Consider the following 23,377-nt stretch of genomic DNA (forward strand, 5'->3'; position numbering starts at 1 on the left):
CATTTAATTGAAGATGGCCAAATATTCCAGAGCAACCAGTGAAACCCTCACCTAAAGGTTAACTTAGCAGAATGTAGCATACAGGCAGATGGGCTCATCCTTGATTATACCTTCAAGATAGAATTGCTTAGACAGGTTTAGATGAAAACATACTCCCTCTGACTCTCAAGGGATCCACCATACCTAGGATGTCTTAATGAAGCCAACAGTCTGTTTGGAGGTGTGTTTCTTATGAATCAACCATTCAAGTGAAATACACAAAAACTTTGTCTCCCTGTTGAGCAATCATTATTGCTAAAACTTTCATAAAGTCTTTTATCTAGTGCAGGATCAGTTTCCAGCTTGCAGTGCTGTGTTTTTTGCACACAGACATTACATATATAGATATAAAAACATGAAGCAGATTCCTCTAAACTCCCTTCCCACTGGGGAATGAGCACTACCTCTCCTCCATAGCTGCATGCACTCACACAGGATGATGCCAACTTGCCAGAGACCTCAAGAGAGAATGACAGTGCAGGCTATTATTTACACATGCAATACTGGGTAGTACATTAATAAGCCCTTCTGTCTCTTGACTAGCTTGAGGAATACCATGACAGAAGCATTAACAGGAGCATGTGGAATGGGATTATTTGTTAGACTCACTGCTGTTGCAGGATGACAGGCACAATCTTCAACTCTGGCACCCACCTGAGCTCTAATTTGCAGTTTCTATAGTAAGAATTCCTACTAGGATGAAAAAGATCTTGAACCCTCGGGGCTAGATGTTCTGAGGGAGGAGAAAAAGCTCTAATAAAGATAATTTGTGTTTTGTTTTCAGTGAACTCTGTATGGATTCTAGCCCAAACTGAACCATCATAAATTTTGTGTCTACATTATAGCTTTAGGAGATCTAGTACAAAACCAGCAATAGAGCTTACACAGTGGTTCAGGTGATCAGATGACTCTACTTTAATTTATCCTCAAATAACTACCCTAATAGTTATTCAGCTACCCAGCTAAATTGCATTCTGTGCTCCATTGGCTTTAATGTCTGATTAGGTACTTCACTTAGTCAACCACAGAAATGAATTTAGAGTCATTTGAGGTGCTGCAAATGTACACTGCCTGGAATCTGATTGAAACTCCAGACAGGTATTGCTAGTAAAATCCAAGCCTACACAGATGTCCCAGACATCTCAATTTCAATATGAGGGAAACTGAACTGAGTTCTAAACATCTACTGATGTGTAAATAGACATGCAATTGTCCAAATCTGAATTTTAAATCTGCCTCATTCTCTCTGAGGTAAAGGGAAAGGTGGCCTACTTGAGGACCTACAGGTTCAAAGGTTACTGGGGTGAAGGAGAGGAAGACTCAGAAGACACCAGAATGACAGAGTCACTTTACTCATGCAAAAAAACCCCCACAATGCTACACTGATACTGAGAGGAGCTCCACATTTTTAATGTTAAGTTCTGTAGGTCTGCCATGAAACTAAAACAAAGTCCTGAGTATGACAGTGAGGCTTTGATAAGGGGACCAAAACTTGTGGTTCCAGGAATATATTCTAAGATTATTAGATGTGTAGTAAACCACAGTTTATTCCAGCATCAGTGGTACACAGCTAAAAATATGGCTTGCTGTATATCACCAACTTATCAACAGCAAGTTTTAAGGTTGCCTTAAACAATTCTTAATTTCTGGGTAAAATACACACCGACAGTGCCCTCTAAATCTTCTTAGGGTCCAGACGATGCACAAGCCATTACAGGCCTGGAGAGCTGACAGCCTGGATGCTGCAGGGGTTGACTTGCTTGTTAGGAGTTGGCTTCTGCAAGTCACCAAGGTCACTACAGACTAGAACCCTTGTCTAAAATTTGCCTCTTTTTCATCACCATGGTCAATTTAAGAAAGGTGTTGGCAGACTGACAGACTCTTTTTTAGCTTTCATCTAATGCCTAAATAATCAAGCTCTGCCCTAGATATTTTTGGTGAAAAGATCTGGTGGTCTCCACAAATACAGACTTGGTGCCAATGTACATAGAGATTTTCTTTTAGGTGCATCTCACTCTAAAGAAATAAAATTGCTTCTGTCCTCTGTACTTGATACAGAGTTTAAGATCCTCAAAAGAGATTAAAGGCAAGAAGAACTACTGTGTATTCCAGAGGAGCAACTCCCAGGAATGACACCTGAGAGAAGAGAGTCTTCAGAAAAACCTCAGCTAATCAATCTCCAGAACTAGTGAAAAACTGAAAGAAAAGAAAGAAAGAAAGAAAAAGAAAGAAAGAAAGCGACAGAGAGGAAAGGAGAAAGAAAAGCCAAAACTTAACTCAAAACTACATCCAAAGAACTCAGCTAAGGGGAATTGAGAAGGTAGACCAGGTCTAGCATTGAGAAACCTGGTAAATACTTTTGCAGATAAGTTCATAGGATGAATACAAATACAGAAAATAATTAGAAGGTAAAGAAATGCATACGCAAATAAGTGAAAACTCAAGACATCTATGTTCAGTTTCTAGACATGTCACAAACTCTGTGTAATTTAAGATTCATTTCAGCTGTCAAAGCATCAGGACTCTACAGTTGTCTGAGGGGTTTGGTGATATCCCACCTGAACTTGATAATCATGAAGGGCCTGGTTGTCTCTGGTCCTCAGCAATATCTGTCAATCTTGCCTAGATCTCCTGGGTTCCCTATGGTATTTCAATGGTACTAGACACCCACATTTAAGCAACTGACTTGATCTGTTAAACATTATGTCAGCAGGCATTTTGAGAATTAGTGCCTTTTGTATCAAATGCATAAGAGTTTTAAATCCCACCCTGCAGTGACTCTGCGTCTCAGTTTCCCAACAGTGGAAAAGAAAGAATTTAAAAAAAAACCCAAACCATTTATGCAATACTTAGACCATCAGGCAATGCAAGCCACATAAGTACTCGGAGTGGTAGAGACACATGTCTTTTAAAAGCAGCTATGAAAGCCTAGAGTGTGATGCAAATATTAACTGTTGATAGTGAAAAATATTTTAGAATGCCAAAGATATAGTAAAATGCTCCATATTTTTCTGTTAACTCACTTTGAATGCTGGTCCCTGTTCCTGTCATAGTGTGTTTTATCATTGTTTTAAAGAGACATTTTTTCATCAAACTGCAATAATAAGTGATAAAACTTCAAAATAGTTAAAATTATTAGGACAACCTACAAATAGATAGTTCTTATATACAGCCCTTAATCAGAACTAGTCCCCACTGGGCAATGATTTGATTGAACTGCTTTTATCTCTGAATGCAGAATGGAGTGTTTGATGAAGTTTCACAGTTGTAGAAAACTGCATGAGAGCTTTTAGTGACCTCGCACATTTATATATTTAAATCTGTTTCTCTGAAAGTCAACTTTTTTTTTTTCTCAGCATACTAAGTGATGTAGGCCTGCAAGTCTGCATAAAATTATAGTTTGTCCCAGGGATATCCATTGCACCTATCCATTGAAAAGATGCCTAAGTTTTGTCATTGTTTACATCTAATTCATATACACTGATTTATGACTGATTTAATTGTTTTCTTCACTTTGGAATTGGTTTACTTGTGAAATGGCCTTCACATTAAGAAATTGCAGTATCATCTGCATCTCCAAATACAGAGTATCTGCACAAAGTCACTGCAAATTTCTACATCTGAAGGACACCGCAGCCTATTACACAACAAATTCTCAAAGTTAATGATCATTGCGTATCCATACACATATTCAAGCACATGTGAACCAAGACTCGGGACTGAATCTGCCTGGGGCCTACTAAAAATTATGGAAGTGTCATTCCTGCACGACCCTAACAGTGGGTAGGAGCTGCACTTGCTATGTGCACAAGCATGTTGTAAGTAGAATTAAAGTATTTAATGAAAAAACACTAATTTTCTAAATACTATGTTTCTATGCATTTTTAAAATATATATTGATAAAGTACTGAAAAATATTTATACTATAAAGTTAATAGGAATCCAGCTGTTTCTTCATATGAAGTTCACATAGTTCAGGTAAGATAAACAAATCTTTGTAATTCTAACCACAGTCTAGCGACTAACTTTCCTAATGCCCAAGGGAGACTAAACACAAGGAGTTAATTTCCATGATCTAATGAATTATTAACCATGAAATCTTTTTATCAGAAAATCACCTTTTTATTAAAATGCTAATTTAATTAATAGAATTTTGCTGTTGAGAATAGTATATATGGGATATATTTGTTCTCAGATATACGTTATTCCATGGACATTAATTATAACATTGTGATATTCCCTTTTCTATTCTGAACAGCTAGTAAAACCTGTACTACTAAATCATACTTAATAGGAGTGTGATGGTTGTTGCTTAGGCAACAGAATGAATAAATGCAGGTCAGACTGTGCTTCCAGAAAAAACAAAAGCAGAAATATAGTACAGAATGAATAAGAAATATGTCTTAACTGATTTTTAATGCATTGAACTATTAGACTTCTTCAATGTAAAGCAGCTAATCTATCTGAAACATTTAGGTTAATAAGATTTTGAACTCTAGTTTAATATGTAAACCGCTGTAATAAAGGTAAAGCTGTTCTGTCATATTAAGAAAGAATACAATTTACTAAGTTTGGAATAATCTGAATTTTTCTCTTAGCATAGTAGGTGTTTCTTCTCTCATTTCCCTATATAATTTCTAAGTTTAATTTTCCCTTTAATATTTTTGCTGGGATGAAAAAGAGCTTTTAAAACACTCGTTTAAATTTTTCAAGAGAGGCTTTTCTTACATAATGCTGATGTATTTAAAGGAGTGATATAAAAAGAAATCAGTGTTTTTTTTCCAAAAAAACATAGAAAATATTCGATTTCTGGCACAGACAAAAACTGAAATATGCAAAAGCATGATGAATGGTGAAATCAATAAATCGGAAATTATAAAACTACTGCAATTATACATTTTTAAATTACAACACAATTTCACAGCTCTTTTATTGTAATTGGATTTATGTGTCTAATCTTCCATTCAAGGCATGCTACCTTAGCTAATATTAAGAGTAATTATGTATTTCATCTGTAATATATCAGAAAAGGCTTAAAATTACCAGAAAACACCGGCTAACAGAGAAGTATGCAAGCAAAACTTAATCTGCCTGATACGTTAGAAGTTTGACTTGCACATTGCATAACAAAATCTTGTATGCAATTTGTATGCTTATATAAGTAGAGTAATACGAGATGCAGGAAAGTCACATAAATTCCCTGAGACCATGGTTCAGGCCCCTCCAGAGCCGGGATTCGACTGAAAAGCCCTCCAGGGCAGTTATTTGACTTCTCTGGTGCTCATAATTTACCTGTGGTAGGTGCACCCCTCTGCATTTGTTATGCCACCTACAGCCTCGTGTGAACAGTTTCCTTTTGTAGCCTCTTTAAGACTAAATGATCACCTACTTATGTAACTAATGCTACAACATATATAAGAATATGTAGTTACATTTTGGGAAACTGCAGCATGATACATTTTTTTTTTTCTTCCCTATATTGCTGGGCAGACAGCATAGCTTTGTTTTAAAGAATATTTAAAGGTGCAGGTGACAATGATTTTTACTGATCTAAGCAAATGATCACATGGTAGCCATAAAAAACAGGAAGAAATGTCTACTCTATTATTATGTGGAAATGGCAGAGATATGTCTCCTAATTTTTTGATCAGTAGTCCAAAGGCATATAATAATGTTGGCAAAATAATGTAAAGAGGAGGGACACAACTCGTGTGATGATTTTACAGATATAATATTCATGCCCTTTCACTTCTGTTTCTTATATGGCAGATAAAAGTTATGAAAAGTTAGAATTGTTCCAAGATATACATGGATACTTAAAATATATTTTAAAGGCATTTTAAAATATTTTTAAAGGCTTGATACTTTTAAAGAAATGTAGTCGGGATTTTTGGAAGAGGCTCAAGTAGGAGGAATACTGAAGCAGGTAGAGAAGTGATTACATAACAGCTTTACAAGTAAGCTTCTCTCTTTACTGTCAATATTCATTTCAATGGAAAGTTTGTGCATGACAGGTCTGTTACTTTACACCACATGGTGATATGGTAAATCCTGACCCAACTAAAATTTCATTTCTTTTAAACATTCCTGATAAATGCCTAGAGTTAAAACATTAAAATGGAACAATTAATAGGAATGCATTACTTTTTCTCTCAGGGCATAAGTTTCAACAAGTGAATCCCACAGCCTGATTATCTAAGATGCAAAAATATTTAACCAAGACATCCAGAATTACTTGCAGAGAGAGTGCATTTCATTAAATAATTTTCTGTTATGAAAATACCTCTCAAGGCAAGAGTGGTATTGCATGTTCTTTAATTATCATTACAAGTTAACGATGAAATAAAAGTAACAATGTGATGCACTGCAGAAAGGGGTGTTTGCAGCTTTTTCATACTATGAAAATTCTGCAATGGATTAAAAGAACTGTGCCTTTTTCTTCTTCAATTGGAGGATTGAGGAGGGAGAGAAAGAACATTAATACTCAGTTTTTATTTTACCAAATTTCAGGCTAGACTCTTTTGTAATGTGTACAGTCTGGAAGGTTATAAAAGGTTATAAAAAGACAGTTTATATATTAATTCAGCTACAGATAGGAGAGTGAAACACTAAACTAGATCTTAGTGCAATGCAGAATAGCTCTAAGGTTTTACGAGCACATACGAGACAGACAAAAAAGGCAGCTACAGTGTATGTACACAGCCAGGCACGGAAGATTTCTTACCATGAATTGCACATTGTCAAATCCATTAGCCAGCAAGTGGTTTTCATACTGAGGTAGCCCAATATTTTCCAACCATTGTCCCACTGTCTGGACAGGGCATCGGGGTCCTGTAGGAGGGTGAAGAGGGAGGCGTTTAAGCAACGAATAACCATCCACTGGATAATAGCGGTAGTCCTGGGCTGAGAGGTGGCATTGCCACATCGTGTTCCTGGAAAAGTTGGTATCAAACGAGCCCGCCAGCTTGACAGATTAATGTTTTCAGCAAACAGAAAAGTCAGAAGTAAAACATAGTTTTCAGGGCAGTATATAACGTAAGGTCTGATCGCAGCTCTACATTTCTTGGTTATTAATCTTTACTACAGACCAGTACGTCATACAGTAGAGGAAAAAAAAAAAAAAAGGCATATCAAGCTGTCAGCTAAGCTGCTCTCCGTTATGTGTGATTGTTGGAATACTCCACAATGAGCAATGCACTGCCAGCAGCAAGAATTCTTTTTATCAAGTACTCCTACACTCATCAGTATGCAGCTCCATGCTTCTTGCTCCCCCTCGCTCGCTCCCCTTCATTACCCAGCCTAGGCTACACCTCGCATTTTCAATAATAGCCATCAGATAAGGCAGATTTTTTTTTTGTCTGCAAGCTGTAAGCCTGCTGCTGCTGCTTCCTCCTACACACCCATCCAAGCGTCAATCTTGAATGATGAGAGCAGTCAAAACAAATGCAGAAAATAGCAAGATTCAAAAGCAACCTAGAGCACTTAAATCTGAATAGAATCTTCATACCAGCTACGCTTTACATATCTATTTGTTGTAGATTTTTACATTTCACAAGACATTAAGAAACACAGTACTTAAAGCATAGCCCATGGCATGGTTTACTACGCCTTCCCCTTCCTCCTTTTAATGTAAGATAGGTAGGGGTCTGCATCTCTGCTTATATAATAGCAAAACCCTTTAATGAATCAATAATGAATATATTTCACCTACTCTCTCGTGTAGTACAGCAAAAGACATAAAAGGCACAACAATTTTAGTCAAAGTAATTAGATTATCTGCATGATTACTTCAACTGTAAAATTTAAGACACAAGAAAGCCTTCATGCCAACATATAATAATTCAAATTGAAAAGGTCACCATTTCAAATGAATAATTAAAAGAATAAAATTGTAAGTTTATACCCTTTCTTACAAAAATGTGAATGATAGCAAGTAGACATAAGATTTGCATGATTTCTAGAGAGGATTTAAATTTTTTCAACTATAACTGGAAAAAAAAAGATTATGAATTTTAAATGAGCGGAAAATTCATTTTCTGCATAAGAAACCAAATATCTCATATGTATTTTATATCTACATTTCATCTTTGAGACAGTTTCTCTCGAGATGGAAATATTTTATTCCTTTGTTTTGAAAGGAATGTTTACTAAACTTTTGTTTTTCATAACCATATGAAAGGACTTAGCAAAAAAAGGCAAGAAATGGGTATATTCAGGGTACAATTCCAGAAGGAATCCTGTCAGTGGTGCTTCATTATTGAGCAAATTAATTACTTTTTTTTTTTTTTCTTATCCATTGCGCATCTCGAGCAATGACCATCTCAAAGGAGGAATGTAATTCCAGGCATGAGGAAATTATAGATGTTTGTCAAGGGGATAATATGGAACTGATAGTACTATGGCAGATAATTGTTTCATAGAAAACCAAACCTGCAGTCTGACCAACACATTATAATACAATGTCTCTTCCAGTGCTAGGCAGAAGGTCCCTGAGCATTCACAAAACAGATTCTAAATATATAGAATTAACAATATTTTAAGAGTTTCAAATCTAATCTGACTAGTCCTTGGACTAAAACTTGGATGACGTTTCACTTTGATATTGCTGCCTGGATTTTTGAAACATCACATGCAAATTGAAGTCCATAATAATTTTGTAGAATAATTTTGGTTGAGCATAGAAAATCTTTCATGAAGTTGGAATGTTGCTTAAGGTCTCTTATAAGATTTTCTGTTATTCCAGGTATTCTTACTGACTTGATAAATTTACTACACAAAGTGTGAAAGGTTCATTATGTCTTTGAAAAGAACACTGAACACTCACCAGGCACTGGTAAACCTGCAGTAGCCAAAGAAACTTTTAGTAGTTTTCTTATTGCTAAATGTATTTCAAATAAATGAATGGAGGATTAATTTTTTCTCAGAGAAAGCAGGTACACCAAACTGACAGGAAAACTAGGTCTGATGGAGATAGAAATGCATTTGTTCACACAGGTCTGCAAATCATTCCTATTTTTGAAAAGTTTTCTCTACCATGAATGAATATTTTTGCATATAGACAGATCACAATCCCTTCAGGATAGTGCCCAGGCATGAAGAAGGGTAGGCTATGATGAGCTGAGATAAAAGAATAAAAGAATAAAATCGTAAGTTTATAGGGGACATCCCCCAAGTAGACAAATTCAAAAGGCTGGGCAAGATCTTCAGAGTGAAAACTGAGAATAAAGGTATCTTAAATAAGATGAGAATTCTATCCTTTCTGATTTTTTCTTAGTTGACTGAGAATTAATAAACTTCTTTCAAAAGGATTTCTGATTCTGTCTTTCCCTTTCCCCTGTAAGCAGAAAAATTCATATCAGAGATCTTGTAAAGCATAATCCCTTTGAACAGATTATGCATGACTGGCTCTTGTATTTCCTATAAATGCAGACACAAATGTCTCTGCATTGTGTTCCCCAACACCAAAAATCTGCTGCCCACAAAAAGGCACACAATAATCAATATACTAGTTTCATGGTCGAACTGCTTCTTCCTTACCTTACTATAAACAGCATGGAAGCTATGCTGCCAGTGATGAGCGCTTGGCTCAATGCCTAGCAACAGTGTAGGCAAAATTCAGTTGCTGAGTGGCTCCCCAGACACATTTCCTCATGTAGCTGTTGGTACTGTGTCTAACTGTCTCCATGGCTCCAGCCCTGGATGATTATAGCACTGCTGGCCCCACTGTGCACTCTCTCCAACTCTGTCCTTTGCCAGTATAACCACGACGCTGAACCCATCAACACAATATAAGGTTGCTCAGCAAGGGGAAAGAAAGCCAGGAGAAACAGTCAGCTTGCTGCCTAGTCCTCACCCCTGACTATTTTTTGTTTCATTGCTAAAGTATCCTGTTATCTACAGGGCTTTTCTTCCCTCCTTCTTCCACCAAAGGTTATAGCAAGGCAAAGGCAGGCACAGAGCCAGGACTGTTTGGATTAGGGAACTTGCAGCCCTTTAAGATCTCCAGATCTTTAGCCACTTCAGGTGTTTTACCTCAGGGGGGCTGCTTGGGCAGTTTTTCCTTGCCAGTGCAATGGGAACCTGGAGCAGATGCTCCTGCTTTGAGACTAAAAGGCTGTCTCCTGATTTTTTTTAAGTCTATGACTCAGTGCCAGCCCCACCAGTGTGCTGCTGCAGGCAGTGCCTACACTTTGCCTATGCCTAAAGCTGGTGCTGACATTGAAAACACTCTGCAGGCTATCTGAGATGGTCTCACCTCGACACACTTACACACTACCGTGCTTTCCTGCAATTTCAAATGACAAAAATTCCATGATAATCCTTCTGTGATACCACAAGCAAAAAAGATGCATCCATTCCTACATGGGAGAACTGACACTTAAGTCTCTTACAGAGATAGCAGTACTTGGCTCTTTCTTCTCCAAGGCAACAGAAGAAGCACACTGAAGTGATGTCTGCAAGAAAGATGCCATCTGGTATGCTATACGATAATTTCTACAAGACATCTTGTTCCCAATGGAATTCAGAATATGTTTATTGTGGGGTTTGGAATGGATTGAATCTGTAATATCAGAGGGCACATGATTTCAAACCTGTTGTAGGGCAGATCTGCTCTAAATGCTAAGTAATTTAAGGGCCTCTCAATTTTATTTTTTCTACTATTAGCAATATTAATTTTTCTTGATTTTTTTTGTTTTTTGACTGAGGAGAATCATTACGAACAGAATATTTTAAACAATTCATTTTTGATATATGAATAACTGTAAAACATCGCTAAACTTAAACCCTTCTGGTGCTAAGGAAACAAAAAGTGGAGTATTTTAGTAGTGACTAGTAGTGACCAAAAAATTCTCGAGTAGAGAATATGAAAAAATGAATCATTTAAGTAAGCTGGCAGGTAAGTTTAGCAAAACTGGAAAAGAAATTGATGCTACAATAAGCACTGAAAACTTTTTTTTTTTTTAAATTAAAGCTTTCAGCTTCCTATAAAGCTAAATAGAATATAATTTCTGTATTTATGACTTCAGGCAGATACAAAAGTTACCTGTCTACATTGTGACAGCAGTTAGCATGGCAGGGTGTTCTAGTGAATAAACTAACCTAATGCATGTATCCCTGAGAGGACATAAGGATAGCTAGGAACAGGATGGTGTATGAGAAAAACTACACCAAACATCCAGCAGATTACTACAATTAAAGTTTATTATGGGAGAAGCATCCTAGGTTCCAAGAAAGGTATGCAGGATTCTGGTTTATCTCATGCATTTCAGTTATACTATAAGGCAGCCCCAAAGGTTTAGAGATTTTAAATGATCTTTTTCATGAAGCTCTGAAAAAAACGGATGCCTTGCATAAAATGTATAACTTCTCTCAGCAGCCTGACTCTTTGGATGATGATGGCACTGTGGAAAATAATATTTGGTGATGCTGAATATTTCTCTGAAAGTGCTTTTAGAGACATTTTTCATGGCATATACAGAAACAAAACAAAATCAACAGGGACAGCTTGAATTTAAGTAACACTATCTAGTATCTATGATCTAAAGGTTACATTCTATTGCTTATGTGTGGCTCAGAACTCACAAAAATAGCTCTCAGATCACAGTTAATCAAGCTAATGGAAAAACCCTCAGTGACTAGGAAAAATCATCCTCACAGCTCTTTTCTGATTTTTATACCAATATTGATTATAACTCTACATTACCACTGTGTAAGTGCTGTATCTTTAATAACTATAACCTCAAAGTCAACAAGGAAAATTCATTTTAGTTGACAGGTGATTTGTCAGCGGTGACCTGTACTTTGTGAAACACGCTGGCCCTTCTACATGTTTGCATTTCTGACTGTTGATATATTATTTACCCAGGAACAGCTCAAAGTACTCCACTGTATCATGAAACATACATTTATCACAGACACTTCAAAGTTAGAATATTTTTCATGTTCAGTTGATTGCTTTGACAACTTTAATTTGGCCGCCCTCAGAATGCATGCTGTTCAGTCAATGAGGAGCAGATCTTATTGGAAAATTAAAATACCTGTTTTCTAGAGCACAGCCACTGGACGAGGACTCATTTCTATTCAAGAATGTCATTACCATAATGCAGAGAAATATCTATCTATCTATCTATCTATCTATCTATCTATCTATCTATCTATCATATTTGGTAACATATATTACCATGCAGCAAGGCTGCTTGGGATACAGTTAATCTTTCCAGATTTTGATTTTCTATTTTAAATTAATAGATTTTGGGTTTTTTTTTTTTCTAAAGACATTGGGATAATCAAATATACATATATATATTATATAGCATTGTAACATGTACGACTTCAGTCAGATATATATCCTTGGCTTACAATACAAGATGCAGCTACTGAATCACAAGTTAAGAACAGATGGATGTTTTACTGCAAGACCACAGGATCAACTGCATTGGATCAGAGCACAGCTTCATCTAGCTTCATCATTCACCAGCTTCAATCACAGTGGCTACTATTAGATGACTGCAGAAGAGCATAAGAATAAGATGGACATCCAGCAATCCTTTCCTAGCATTTTCCCAGTTTCCAGCAATTTGCAGCTAAATGTCTTTCTGAAAGAGAAAGTGTCCTTATGCTTAATTGTCCTTCATGTATTTTTCTGGCAGTTTGGTGGTTGAAATATGGTCTAAGAAAGAGTCATCCTTATTCTGACTTCAATGGAAGTTAATAATATTTTCTGAAAAAAGGAGTTATTGTCTCAGAGCCATTTCTTTCCTTTTCTTGGGAAGTTTTACGGGATAATAGTAACACTACATTCACCACCTATGAGTAATCATTTTCACTGCTTTCGTCTAGTAAGGAAAAAAAAATCCCCTTGAAAATTTACATGACACCATGGCCAATCAAAATATTTTACTTAATTCAAAAATTTTAGACTACTGTTAAAAGATAGTACACTGAGTGCATGTATATAAAAAATGTATACTACATAGTCTTGCTAAAAATAGTAAGGAAGCTCAACCCTTTATCCTATAATTCCTGGCACCATAAACCCAAATTTATGTAATTTCAAATTTGAGCAAGTCTTTTTACAGCTCTGTGCTAAGCAACACTGGACTAGCAAACAAGCAGAACTAGGTAACACAGAACTGGGTAACAGAACTATTTGAAGAAAGTGCTCAAAAATAGATATCTGCACAGAGATATCTCAAGAAGTTACATACAGCTGTTGAATAATCTATAGCCTTGATTTCATAGATTTGGTAAGTGCTGCAAGGTCCTGTGAAGAGGTGTGGAAATGAGAAGCATTTACTGACACATATTTTTGAAATTCTGAAGAGTGAAATTATACATGATGGAAGATTAAAGATTTCTCCTGAGGTTATTTTATAAATCAGATTCAACCTGAGACAGTGTGGCACTTTTTTTTCTGGTTGCTTTTGCCTAGCTGGGTTAAGAGGCTCCCTTGCCCCCAGATTTCAGAGTGAACTTCTCCTTTGAACAGCTGATCAGGTAAATTCCCTTCTCTCCTTTCTATTCTTTCTAACTTAATTTTATAATTAATTTTCTATGCTCCCTGGTTAGCTCACTTCTTGTTCTTGTTATTTATGGTCATTTGCTCTTCTGTCATCCTTCACCTCCAGCTACTACAATTTACTGTTTTGTTTCACATCAGTTTTTTTCATTTTCAAATATTTTTCTCCCACTTCCCCTTTCAAATCTTTTAAAACAGGTTAAGAATTCATTTAAAAATGAAATAACATATCTGAGATTAAACTACTCCAAGATTTCTTTCAAGTTAAGAGTAGGTTGTATTTGGTATTTCAGGTAATACTAACTTAACTTCAGTGGTCAGTGGAGTGTGCCACCAGCGCCTGGCTCTGCCCAGCAGGGGCAGACGTCTCCTTGCATTTTAGGGAATAACTATCCATCTCTCTTCCTGACAAAAAGTCAGGTTCTCCACAGGAACTTGCCTTATTACACACAAACTCTATAACCACCTTCTGTAATATTTATCTCCTGCTAACACAGGCTCTGCAGCTCCACAAGAAAACTGCAGCATCTTTCAATGAATAATAAAGACGTTACTTGAGTGGGTGGCATGCTGGCACAGCTCTGGCAACTCACTGGACTGTTTGCATATGGATGAGCTTATATAAACCCAGTTCATCCTGTCTGTGAGCTCCCTCATGCCAACGGCTCTATTCTCACTCTCCCAGCTCTGGAGCCTGGGGTCTTGTTTCAAGGATCTGTGCTGACGTTTACAACACTGCAAATACCTCTAATGGAATTGTACTTAGTCCTGCATGGCTTTTTGTTTTAGAAATTGGAATGATACAGATGCAACTCTTCAGACAAGTTTCACAAAATGCATTCCAGGAATGATTCCTTACCTAGTTCATCTGTCAAGGCTAAAGGATCTCAACATGAGCTCAAGTGGTCCTGCAGGTACAGATTAGCTGAAAATGCACTGATCAGACTAGTTTCACCAATATTTTATAAAGATTATTGCAGGTTAATGATTATTTCCTATACTACAAAGTATACCAAAACTGGAGGTGGTTCAATAAGCAAACCCAACACCTACATGTAGCCTCACATTCTGGTTTAGAGCTATTTAGCCACATTTCTTGCTACTCGTTTCAAAGTTTTCAAGTACATGGATTTTCTTCTTGCACAAATTTGAGAAGAATGGCTGAGCTCTATATAAATGCCATACTGATACACAAATAGGGGGATTTGTGTACTGACAAAATAATGTATTCTTTAGAATTGTGCTCTATGAAACACTTCAAATAGCCTAGCAGAAAACAAAAGTAGCACAAAGTAACTGAGATAGGCCATCATACTCTGTAAATAGAAAAGCAAACAACAGAGTTTGTAAGAAATCTTTATCTAAACTCACACAAGAAGTGCAAGTATTTATTGTCAATGAATAATAAATGCACTTTAGAAATAGTTTCCAGAACAACTTCAGACTAAACGCTATTTTTAGCATTTAATGGAAATTCACATTATCAATCAATAATTCAACCTCAGCCATTCTCAGAATTGTAATAATACAATAACGTAAAATAAGGAGCAGTAATGGATCAAAGTAGAAAAACAGTTTTGTAAAATTCCTGGTATCATGAGTTACATTTTAGGGCTGGTGAGTAGAATATCACAAATAATTTTTGAAGGATGTGAAAGCATTCTTATGTAGTACCTTCCTGAATACAGGGAAATGAAACAAGAAAATACTGATCCTAGCATTAAAATAATGAACTCAGGTTAACAGTCTGGGTTAGAAAGTAAATGAACTCCCTTTAATAAGTTCAATATTCTGAATTACTTCATTTTCTGTAGGTGGAATGAAAACTAGAAACAATTTGGTGTGCTGTAAATTCTATAATAAGCCAAAGATTTTTCAACTAGCATGTGATGTTCTTGTGATTACTCAAAATGTGATTACTAGAAATATTAATCCAAAGATTCATATCTATTTAAATCCAAGGACTACTAGAAGGAAATATGAGTGAATCAGCTTAATTTTCAAGAAACCACTATTAATACAGTTTTAGTAGACTTAGATCTCTATATTATTTATGAAAGATAAACTTCATCATAGTCTCACTTGCCACAACATCTCCAACCCTAACATATTTTTGAAAGTAACACTCTTAGCATTTCATACAAAACACCACCAGAGATACTGAACAAAGTTTTAGAGATCTGCCACTAGAAATCACACATGAAAATAACAAACTGATTATTAAAGCCAAATCTGTAAAACCGATTTTGGAAGTTAGGAATATTCTGCTGCCTTTAAAGTATTTTCTGGCCACAGGCTGCAAAAGCCTCACTTTTCATGAGATATTTTTAATTCCATTGATGTGCTGATTCCTATTCTGCATATGTTTTTTCAGCCTGGTATTGAATTTGATTCTGCTTTAGAAATAAACGCTGTTCAATTTAGTCAAACAAATTGAATAATATATTAACATACATGTGTGTAAGTGGCTAAATAGTTGAAAGGTTCAGATTAAACATTAAGGAAAAAGCTGAACCTAAACATGTGATTTCTAAAGCTTTCAAGTAATCTGATAATTCTTTTCATATAATTTATCATGTCTTGAAAAAAATATCTCTTAACCTCTGGATTTACAGTAGGACGATTATTAGAGCATTATAGAATGAGGGCATTGTTGGCTTGCTACTTTTTAGGCACACCAGCAAGCACTCTGGCATTAACTTTGTGAAATGCAGCCAAAGTGTTCTTGTAAAGTGGAATGGTGAAAAGTGGAAGTGGAAACTTCCCCCACACCATTGTGGTTCAGTGGAGAAACAGGCAAGACCTCAGTTTTACTGGAAATAACTTTGAAAGTGTTCCAATCTTTTTTTTTTTTTCCAAGTTCTGAATCCCATAATCTTCCTTGGTTGATCCTTTTATCTCTTATCTAGATGGGCAAAGCTTAGACATATATGCAACCCCATGGTGGGAAAAGATACATTCTACACATCTCAGTGGCCTGAGGGACTGGTCTGACAGATGAGAGAATTGACCAGGAAGAGCAGAGTGCAGCATTAACATCCTCCTCAGAAATGTTTTTAAATCCACCTAAGTGTTAGGAAAACATTTACTACAAATAGAACCCAGGAGGCAACGTGAGCAATACTATTTTTTAAGCAACTTTCACAACAAACTAATTTGAGATCTAACATGATTTTTTTTTATCAGTGTGATTTTGTAAGATTAGGGCCCTAGGCAGGTATATTAAAACTTTTAAAGTGAGAATAACTTTTATTCACTTACTTTTGATTTTCTGTAGAGAAACATAGACAATTTTTCTAAGCACTGACCCCAAACATACTTAAACATCCTACTACTGAACTCTCCATTTTACTATTATTTGTCAGTATTTCTGAGCTTCATGCCCTTGGAAGTCACTGAAAATCTGATTTTTTGTCTTGCATTCTATGTATTCACGCCATTCTGCACTCTACCTCAAAAAACATAGTGGAAGTGTATATAATATAGCTCTATATCATGACATATTAACATACACATCTTCTTTATAACTCAATATATCTCACTTCTTCTAGAAGGAAATTATATATTTGAGAATATTTTAAAAATACTGAAAGAAGGCTTTAATAATAGTGGTAAGCACACTATTTGAATTTCCATAGATTTGAGTAGCATTCAAACTCAATGTGTGTGTGGTCACAAAGACTTCTTTTTAAACCACATTAACAATAGAATGGATGGATCAGCTATTAGTTTAAGAACAAAATAAAAGAAGACATGGTAGGGATTCAGCATGCATTCCTCTTTCTGAGAATAAGTACTTCTAGAAAATAAAAAAAAACCCCTTTAGATCCGTCAAAATTTTCCAAAGAAGAATACATTGTTTGTATTCTGTGAGGGGAAAAAAAAGTTTGGTTTCTCAGAAATAATGGTACAGCAGACCAGACTGCTGATGGTTTTAATTTTTATTTTTTAAAAAGGAGAAAATTTCAGTATTGAAATAGGGCCTTAATTTCCTACGCTGTTTTAACAGCATGTTACATCTGATGTGGGAAAGTACCACTGAAAAGTCCCAGCATATAAGTCAGTCAAAATGACATTTCAATCCTCCAGTTAAAAGAGAATTTGTAGAAGACTCCTCTGTTCAAGCAGTCCTGCTGCAGACCAGGTCTGACAGCCAGTAGTAGACTACACCAAAATTGACAAAAATTAAGCTATACATTTACTCTCTGATGGATGTCAATATTTATGACATTATAGTTCCATTTCCCTAAGTTTCTTTGTTTGCTATCAATATTCTCTATTCCTTCTAGAAGGGATGTGACAGAAATAATTTATCCAAGTCTGTGAATATAAAGACTGAATTGCTTTGCAACAGTTTTGGAAAAAGAAGCCTAACACTGAACAGAAAAAGCATGGACAGAGATAAAAGCTAAATGTTGATTGGCACTCATAGAGAGAGTGGAAATGTAAAAAGAAAATGTATCAGAGTTAAAGACTACTTTGATAAATATGCTCCAATGACTTACACTTTTACTCTATTTTCAGCTTGGCCTGAGTCTTCTGTTGTAGTAGGCTGTTTCAAAAAAATGGTTTATGAAGAATATAGAGCTGAATATTACATTTAAGACACTACAGGGTAAAATTGCTAATACAATAGGAATACTTGAGTATAAGAAAATAAAATAAATGCCTGCAGCTTTTGCATCCAACTCCCATTGCATTTGTTATAAAACATAGCTAAAAGCTCTACAATTATCTTGCAGTTCACCCAGTTTCTGTAAGGTTTGTTTTGGGACTAAATACACCATTAAAACAGATACATTTTAATCTCTTGTTTAGGTTTTTATGATGTAGAAGTAAAAAAAAAAAAATTACCCCAAATATATGTGATAACTTCCGTAGAATTTATATGATCTTTAGGTAAGTTCAGTGACATGCAATACATTAGGACTATCATGTTCTCAGAAAATAAAGGCTAAAAATATTTCTTCCTAATATTTTATAGCTATATGCCTTCTGTTCTCCACTATTTTATAATCTAGATGATTGCATAGATTTAAATTGCCATTCAAATAATTTGAAGATATGATTGACAGAAATAGAAAGATTGGTATGAATAATGCAGGGGCAGAAATGCATATGTGAAGACACAGTGCCTCAAAGAGTTAAAGGCATCGTCTGTTCTGATAATCAAGGACACTGCTGGCAGTGGTAAAACACTAGGGAATATGTTCCTGTCAAGAGGAGGAGTGTGCTCTGATAAAACAACAGCTCAGACAATTTATCAGCAGAAGACCCTGCACTACAGCAACAACATTACAGCACATTGCATGTGATATTCATCTTTTTGTTATTGCAAAAGGAAGGCCTAAAATATCTGAGAAAAGGAACCAAAAAAAATGAGTGCCGCTGAAGAAAATTTTGGATCCAAAGGGCCATACCACAGCAAAGGTTGATTCCTAAAGGCCTATGGAAAAAAGCTTGCTTGTGCTAATCAAAAGGAATCCAACAGATACACTAAGAATGCCACAGTCAGCCTACCACAACACACAGAAGTTACCATGGACAAGCAACTTGGCCACACACACATGCACACCTCCTTCCTCTTGGGTTCTGAGTGTGACAGGCTCCATACAAGAGTGGGACTGACTGAAAACAGTTTTACCTGAAAGAAAAGTCACTTCTGCCTTCTGTAACATTGCATATTGACTTTAGTTATGCAAATTCCCCCCAGCTGTTCTGCCACTGCAGATAAAATTCCACACTCCAGTTGTTGACAGGATACAAGGAAGGGCAGAACCAAACATAAATGTGTGGTTCTCTTTCCTGAACTGCAGTCCCATAATTGTTGCTAAAGAGTTCAAAGACTTGCAGCTTAGTAATTTCAGACTGCATGTGTATTTCCTATTGAGGAAGCATCAAACAGCACTGGCAGCAGACACCAGCTGCTGGAGCTGCCTTGTCTCATCAGCTACAGAGGCAGGTTCCTTCTGTCTTTTTTGCCAGCTATGATATTACAGGTATTTTGGTCTTCTTGCACAGCTTCCCTTCAAAGGGAAGTTGGGAGAGAAGTGATGTTATCCTTATTGTACTGTCTGGTTGTTGTGGTTGGCTATTGCAAAATTATAGTTATGTGTTCAAAACTGTAAGCTTAAGAGGTGTCCTTCTCAGTGAGAAATTTCATAGCTCATTTTATTAAATTCTATTAAATAACTCCACTTTAATAAAGATCTTATTTTAACCAAATGGAGATTTTAAAAGGACAAAGTAAATGCTGCAAAACAGGAACTAAATTACAAAAAAATATATACTCTTAAGTCTATAATGTACCACTGTGAAATCTGCCTTATGTCAACATGCCTACACATATCCAATTAAAATTCTGCCTTAAGTACTTATATTTTATCTGTTTTCAGCTCTTGGAGGAGGGAGGATATTAACAGCTTTGGAGGAAAACCACTTTGCCAAAACTGCAACCATATGGCAGCAAACAGAAAAGGACCAGCCTAACAAGGCTTCATTTGTTAAAAGAAAGTTTGACTTTTCAGTTAATATATTAGCTTTTACAGGCAGAACCACTCTAGGGATGATAAAGGCTTCATGTCTGAGCAGTGGCAGTGGAAGAGGGGGAAGACAGGAAACCAAAGCATGTAGCTTCAGGCAGTCAAGGGTTTTGCCCAATTTCAACTGTCTTACAGCTGTACATGGTGCAACATGAACCCTTACTTTTCTCAGCTTTTCTGGATGTGGCCCCACCTGATTCCATCTTTTCCTAAGCTGGTGAAGTCACGTGTATTTTATTTTCCCAGCCTTTGTGCTCAAACTAATTTCCCTCACAAATCGGAAAAGAAAAATTTCTTAAAATTTTTTCCATACTGCAAAGAAATCATCAATAATAGCCTTGTTTGTATCTGTAGAGAAGGTTAATAAACAAAGAAAATAACTTTTATATGATGACTGTCTGTAACTTTTATCCTGAGATGGAAGATTTGAGAAAGAACACCACAAAATGTATTCTAATTCAGTGCTCTGTGACCTACTGTCAGTCCCTGGCATTAAGTTTGGACTACATGACATTGAACCCCAAACATACAGTGGGCACATCGAGAAGCAATAAGGTCTTGTTTGTACAAAAATCTTGACATAAATGGAATTGTAGGTTTATTCAGAATACAGCACAATGCAGTAGAATCCCTGCTTTAAAATAAGATACAGCTAGTGCAGTTAACTCAGGCATAGCCTTCAGCATTCCAGAGTCCTTCTGGTTTCAAAGCAGCCCTAAAAGAGCCAACTCATGAGTCTCTCTGAAGCTGTACACATGGGGATACATACTGCTAAACTAAATATTCCACAAGATTTGCTAGCTTCCTTGAAAGTCTTTTTTTCCTCACGTGGTGTGATTCTGTTTCATATACCCCTTCCAGTAAAAAGCAACATTAATCTTTGAAAGGCAAGCACTCAGACTGTGTCATTGAGCAAGGTTTGTAGCCTTGATATTGATATTAAGGCAGAGATGCTGCAAGTGGTGCTAGGATTATCTCCAAGCACAGGAAAAGGCACTGCTCTCACAAAAGGGCAACACAAAACCCTGTAAAATACAATCTTCCTAAATGCAATAAGAATTGTTTATTTCAGCTGTAACAAAAAAGCATGACAGTATGTTTCAAAATAAAATTTTTGATCAAGAAAATTAAGGTAATTCAGTAAACTCTACCCTTTCTGCCTCTAGGTGGAACAATGAGAGCACTCAAGGGTAGGTACATTCTCAGCTGACCAAAAATATCCTGACCTGTATATACACAGCAACTGTTTAGTGCATTTATGGACAGCATGAAAAACAGAATTTACAATCAAGAGAATTATAAAACTGTAAATCACCCTCCATGTACTAGAACATATTTGACATAAGTGACTCTCTCAAAAAACTAAAATGATTGTTGACTATTTGGTGTGGAATGACTTTTAACAATTATTTTCTTACTCATTATTTTAACTGCTCTGATTTGACACAATGCTAGCTTTAATCATGATGATGATATGATATCCATTACTTATTTTAGTTCTTTTTTTTTTGAAGTAGATTATTTTTTATTATTCCTTTCCAAGTGATTTGCAAATATAATTAAACCCTGAGTCACATACCTGCAAACAGCTACCAAGTTACAGCTAACACAGGTTTATTGCTTTGTATGTCTTGAAAGACTTATTGTTGGAAAAAAATTGTTTATAACTAGGCAAAGAAAATATGAAATTTTAGTGTTTCTTCTTTTTACTTTACTTTGTAGATAGGCTCCTTCTAAATCGTGTTATCATAGTAGTCACAGAATCATTACAAAATAGACTCAAAGGGGTATAACCAGTGATCTATTCCATTCTGACTCAAGCCAAGGTCAGTTATATCCCAACTGTTATTTCTCATTCTAGCAACTATTCAAAATCTTGCAGATGCTACTGGATATAACCAAAGTTATAATCTTCCTAATAATAATAATCTATTTGGATGCTTCACTGTATCACCTTTATAATCTTGTCCTGCAGAACAGAGGAAATTCACTTTAGGTAGTTTTAGACAGCTAGATCTGAGGAGCTCCTCTAAGACACCAGTGCCATTTTACATGCTTCAGACATTTAGACATGATGATCAATAACAAAAAAATGCCTGCTTATCTAACTCAGCATTAATGGCTCAGATGTGCTCAATGCAGTCCACACTCCAGAAGTCTGAATTTAGACATTGCGAATAAGATTAATCTGTCTGACCTACCATTACTTTCATCAAGCTCATGCTTTCTTAATTAATCTGCAAGAAAAACAGGTGAGACAGTGTCAAAACCTTAAGGGAAATCCAAATACTGGACATCTACTGTTTTTCCCTTACCTAATATTTCCTATCCACTCCCAGAAGGGAATTAGATGGCTTTAATAGGTTTGCTCTTGGCAAATCCATATTGTTTATTACTTATTTCTTCTAGCTACTTGAAGTAGTATATCTGTTCATTGACTTGTTTATTAATTGAAAATAATTCCCCACATTCTTCTTTCTTTCCTCTTTTAAAGATAAGATCCATGTTATTCTTATTTAGTCTTCTGGTACCTGACACATCCCTCATGAAATCTCACAGAAAGCCACTAATAGGCCTAAGTTTTGCAGACAGTTAAGAAACCTAACCTATATAGTCTGTTCTTTCCTTATCTACAATTGAGGTTTTGGCTCTAGGATTAACTGTGGATGTCATACATTCACCGACAACCTCTACAGTAAACTCATGTAATAAAAAATCACGGTGTGCTTTTCCCTTCTCTGCTCCTACTCCATGCACCCTTTCCTTTCCTCCAGGAGCTTTCTAAGGTACTGAACAACTCTTTGTTCTTCTATCTATTAATGCACTAATATAATTATGTTATATTAAATCTTGCTAGGTGCTTCTCAATGAGTGCTTTGGCACTTTTGACACGTCTCTACACACATGTGCTATTCCACCATGTTTCATTAAGAGAAATTTTCCTCATTTTGCCTAAGGTGGAAGAAGAGATGAAAATTTAGCTCAGCTGGTCTTTTACACTTTCTTTTCACATTGGTGAAGATTGTACTATGGTCTTTTGTAGATTTCTATTGAAACCCCCACAGATTTGTCTTAAACCTGTGCTCTATATATTTCTTAAAATTAAATCTTTTAATTTGTTGATATCTACCTTTTTCAGCTTTTTTTCCCCTGGGCAGTCTGTCAGTGTAATTTCTTACACAAAAATGGCAAATAAAAACCTCCATTACTATAATGTGCAATGTCTTTGGAAAAGATTCAAGAACAAATATATTCTTCACTGCTTCCCTGGACACCA

The 23,377-nt window shown here is 35.9% G+C and overlaps 1 protein-coding gene across 10 annotated transcripts in view; it reads right to left on the reverse strand.

Annotated features, from left to right (window-relative positions):
- ANKS1B (ankyrin repeat and sterile alpha motif domain containing 1B) overlaps window positions 1–23,377 on the reverse strand; it is a 406,799-nt gene that overhangs the window by 181,547 nt on the left and 201,875 nt on the right. For 9 of the 10 annotated variants that reach the window (XM_054280464.1, XM_054280403.1, XM_054280419.1 and 6 more), the window contains one exon: window positions 6,764–6,870. In XM_054280464.1, coding sequence (XP_054136439.1) covers window positions 6,764–6,870 — 107 coding nt within the window. Of the gene's footprint in view, window positions 1–6,763; window positions 7,295–23,377 lie in introns of those variants that run through there. The other variant, XM_054280450.1, reaches the window with a different exon arrangement.

The sequence above is a fragment of the Melozone crissalis genome, unplaced genomic scaffold (genome assembly GCF_028551555.1).
Source record: "Melozone crissalis strain CALT ecotype California unplaced genomic scaffold, PUWL_Pcris_2 ptg000004l_1, whole genome shotgun sequence".
NCBI lineage: Eukaryota > Metazoa > Chordata > Aves > Passeriformes > Passerellidae > Melozone > Melozone crissalis.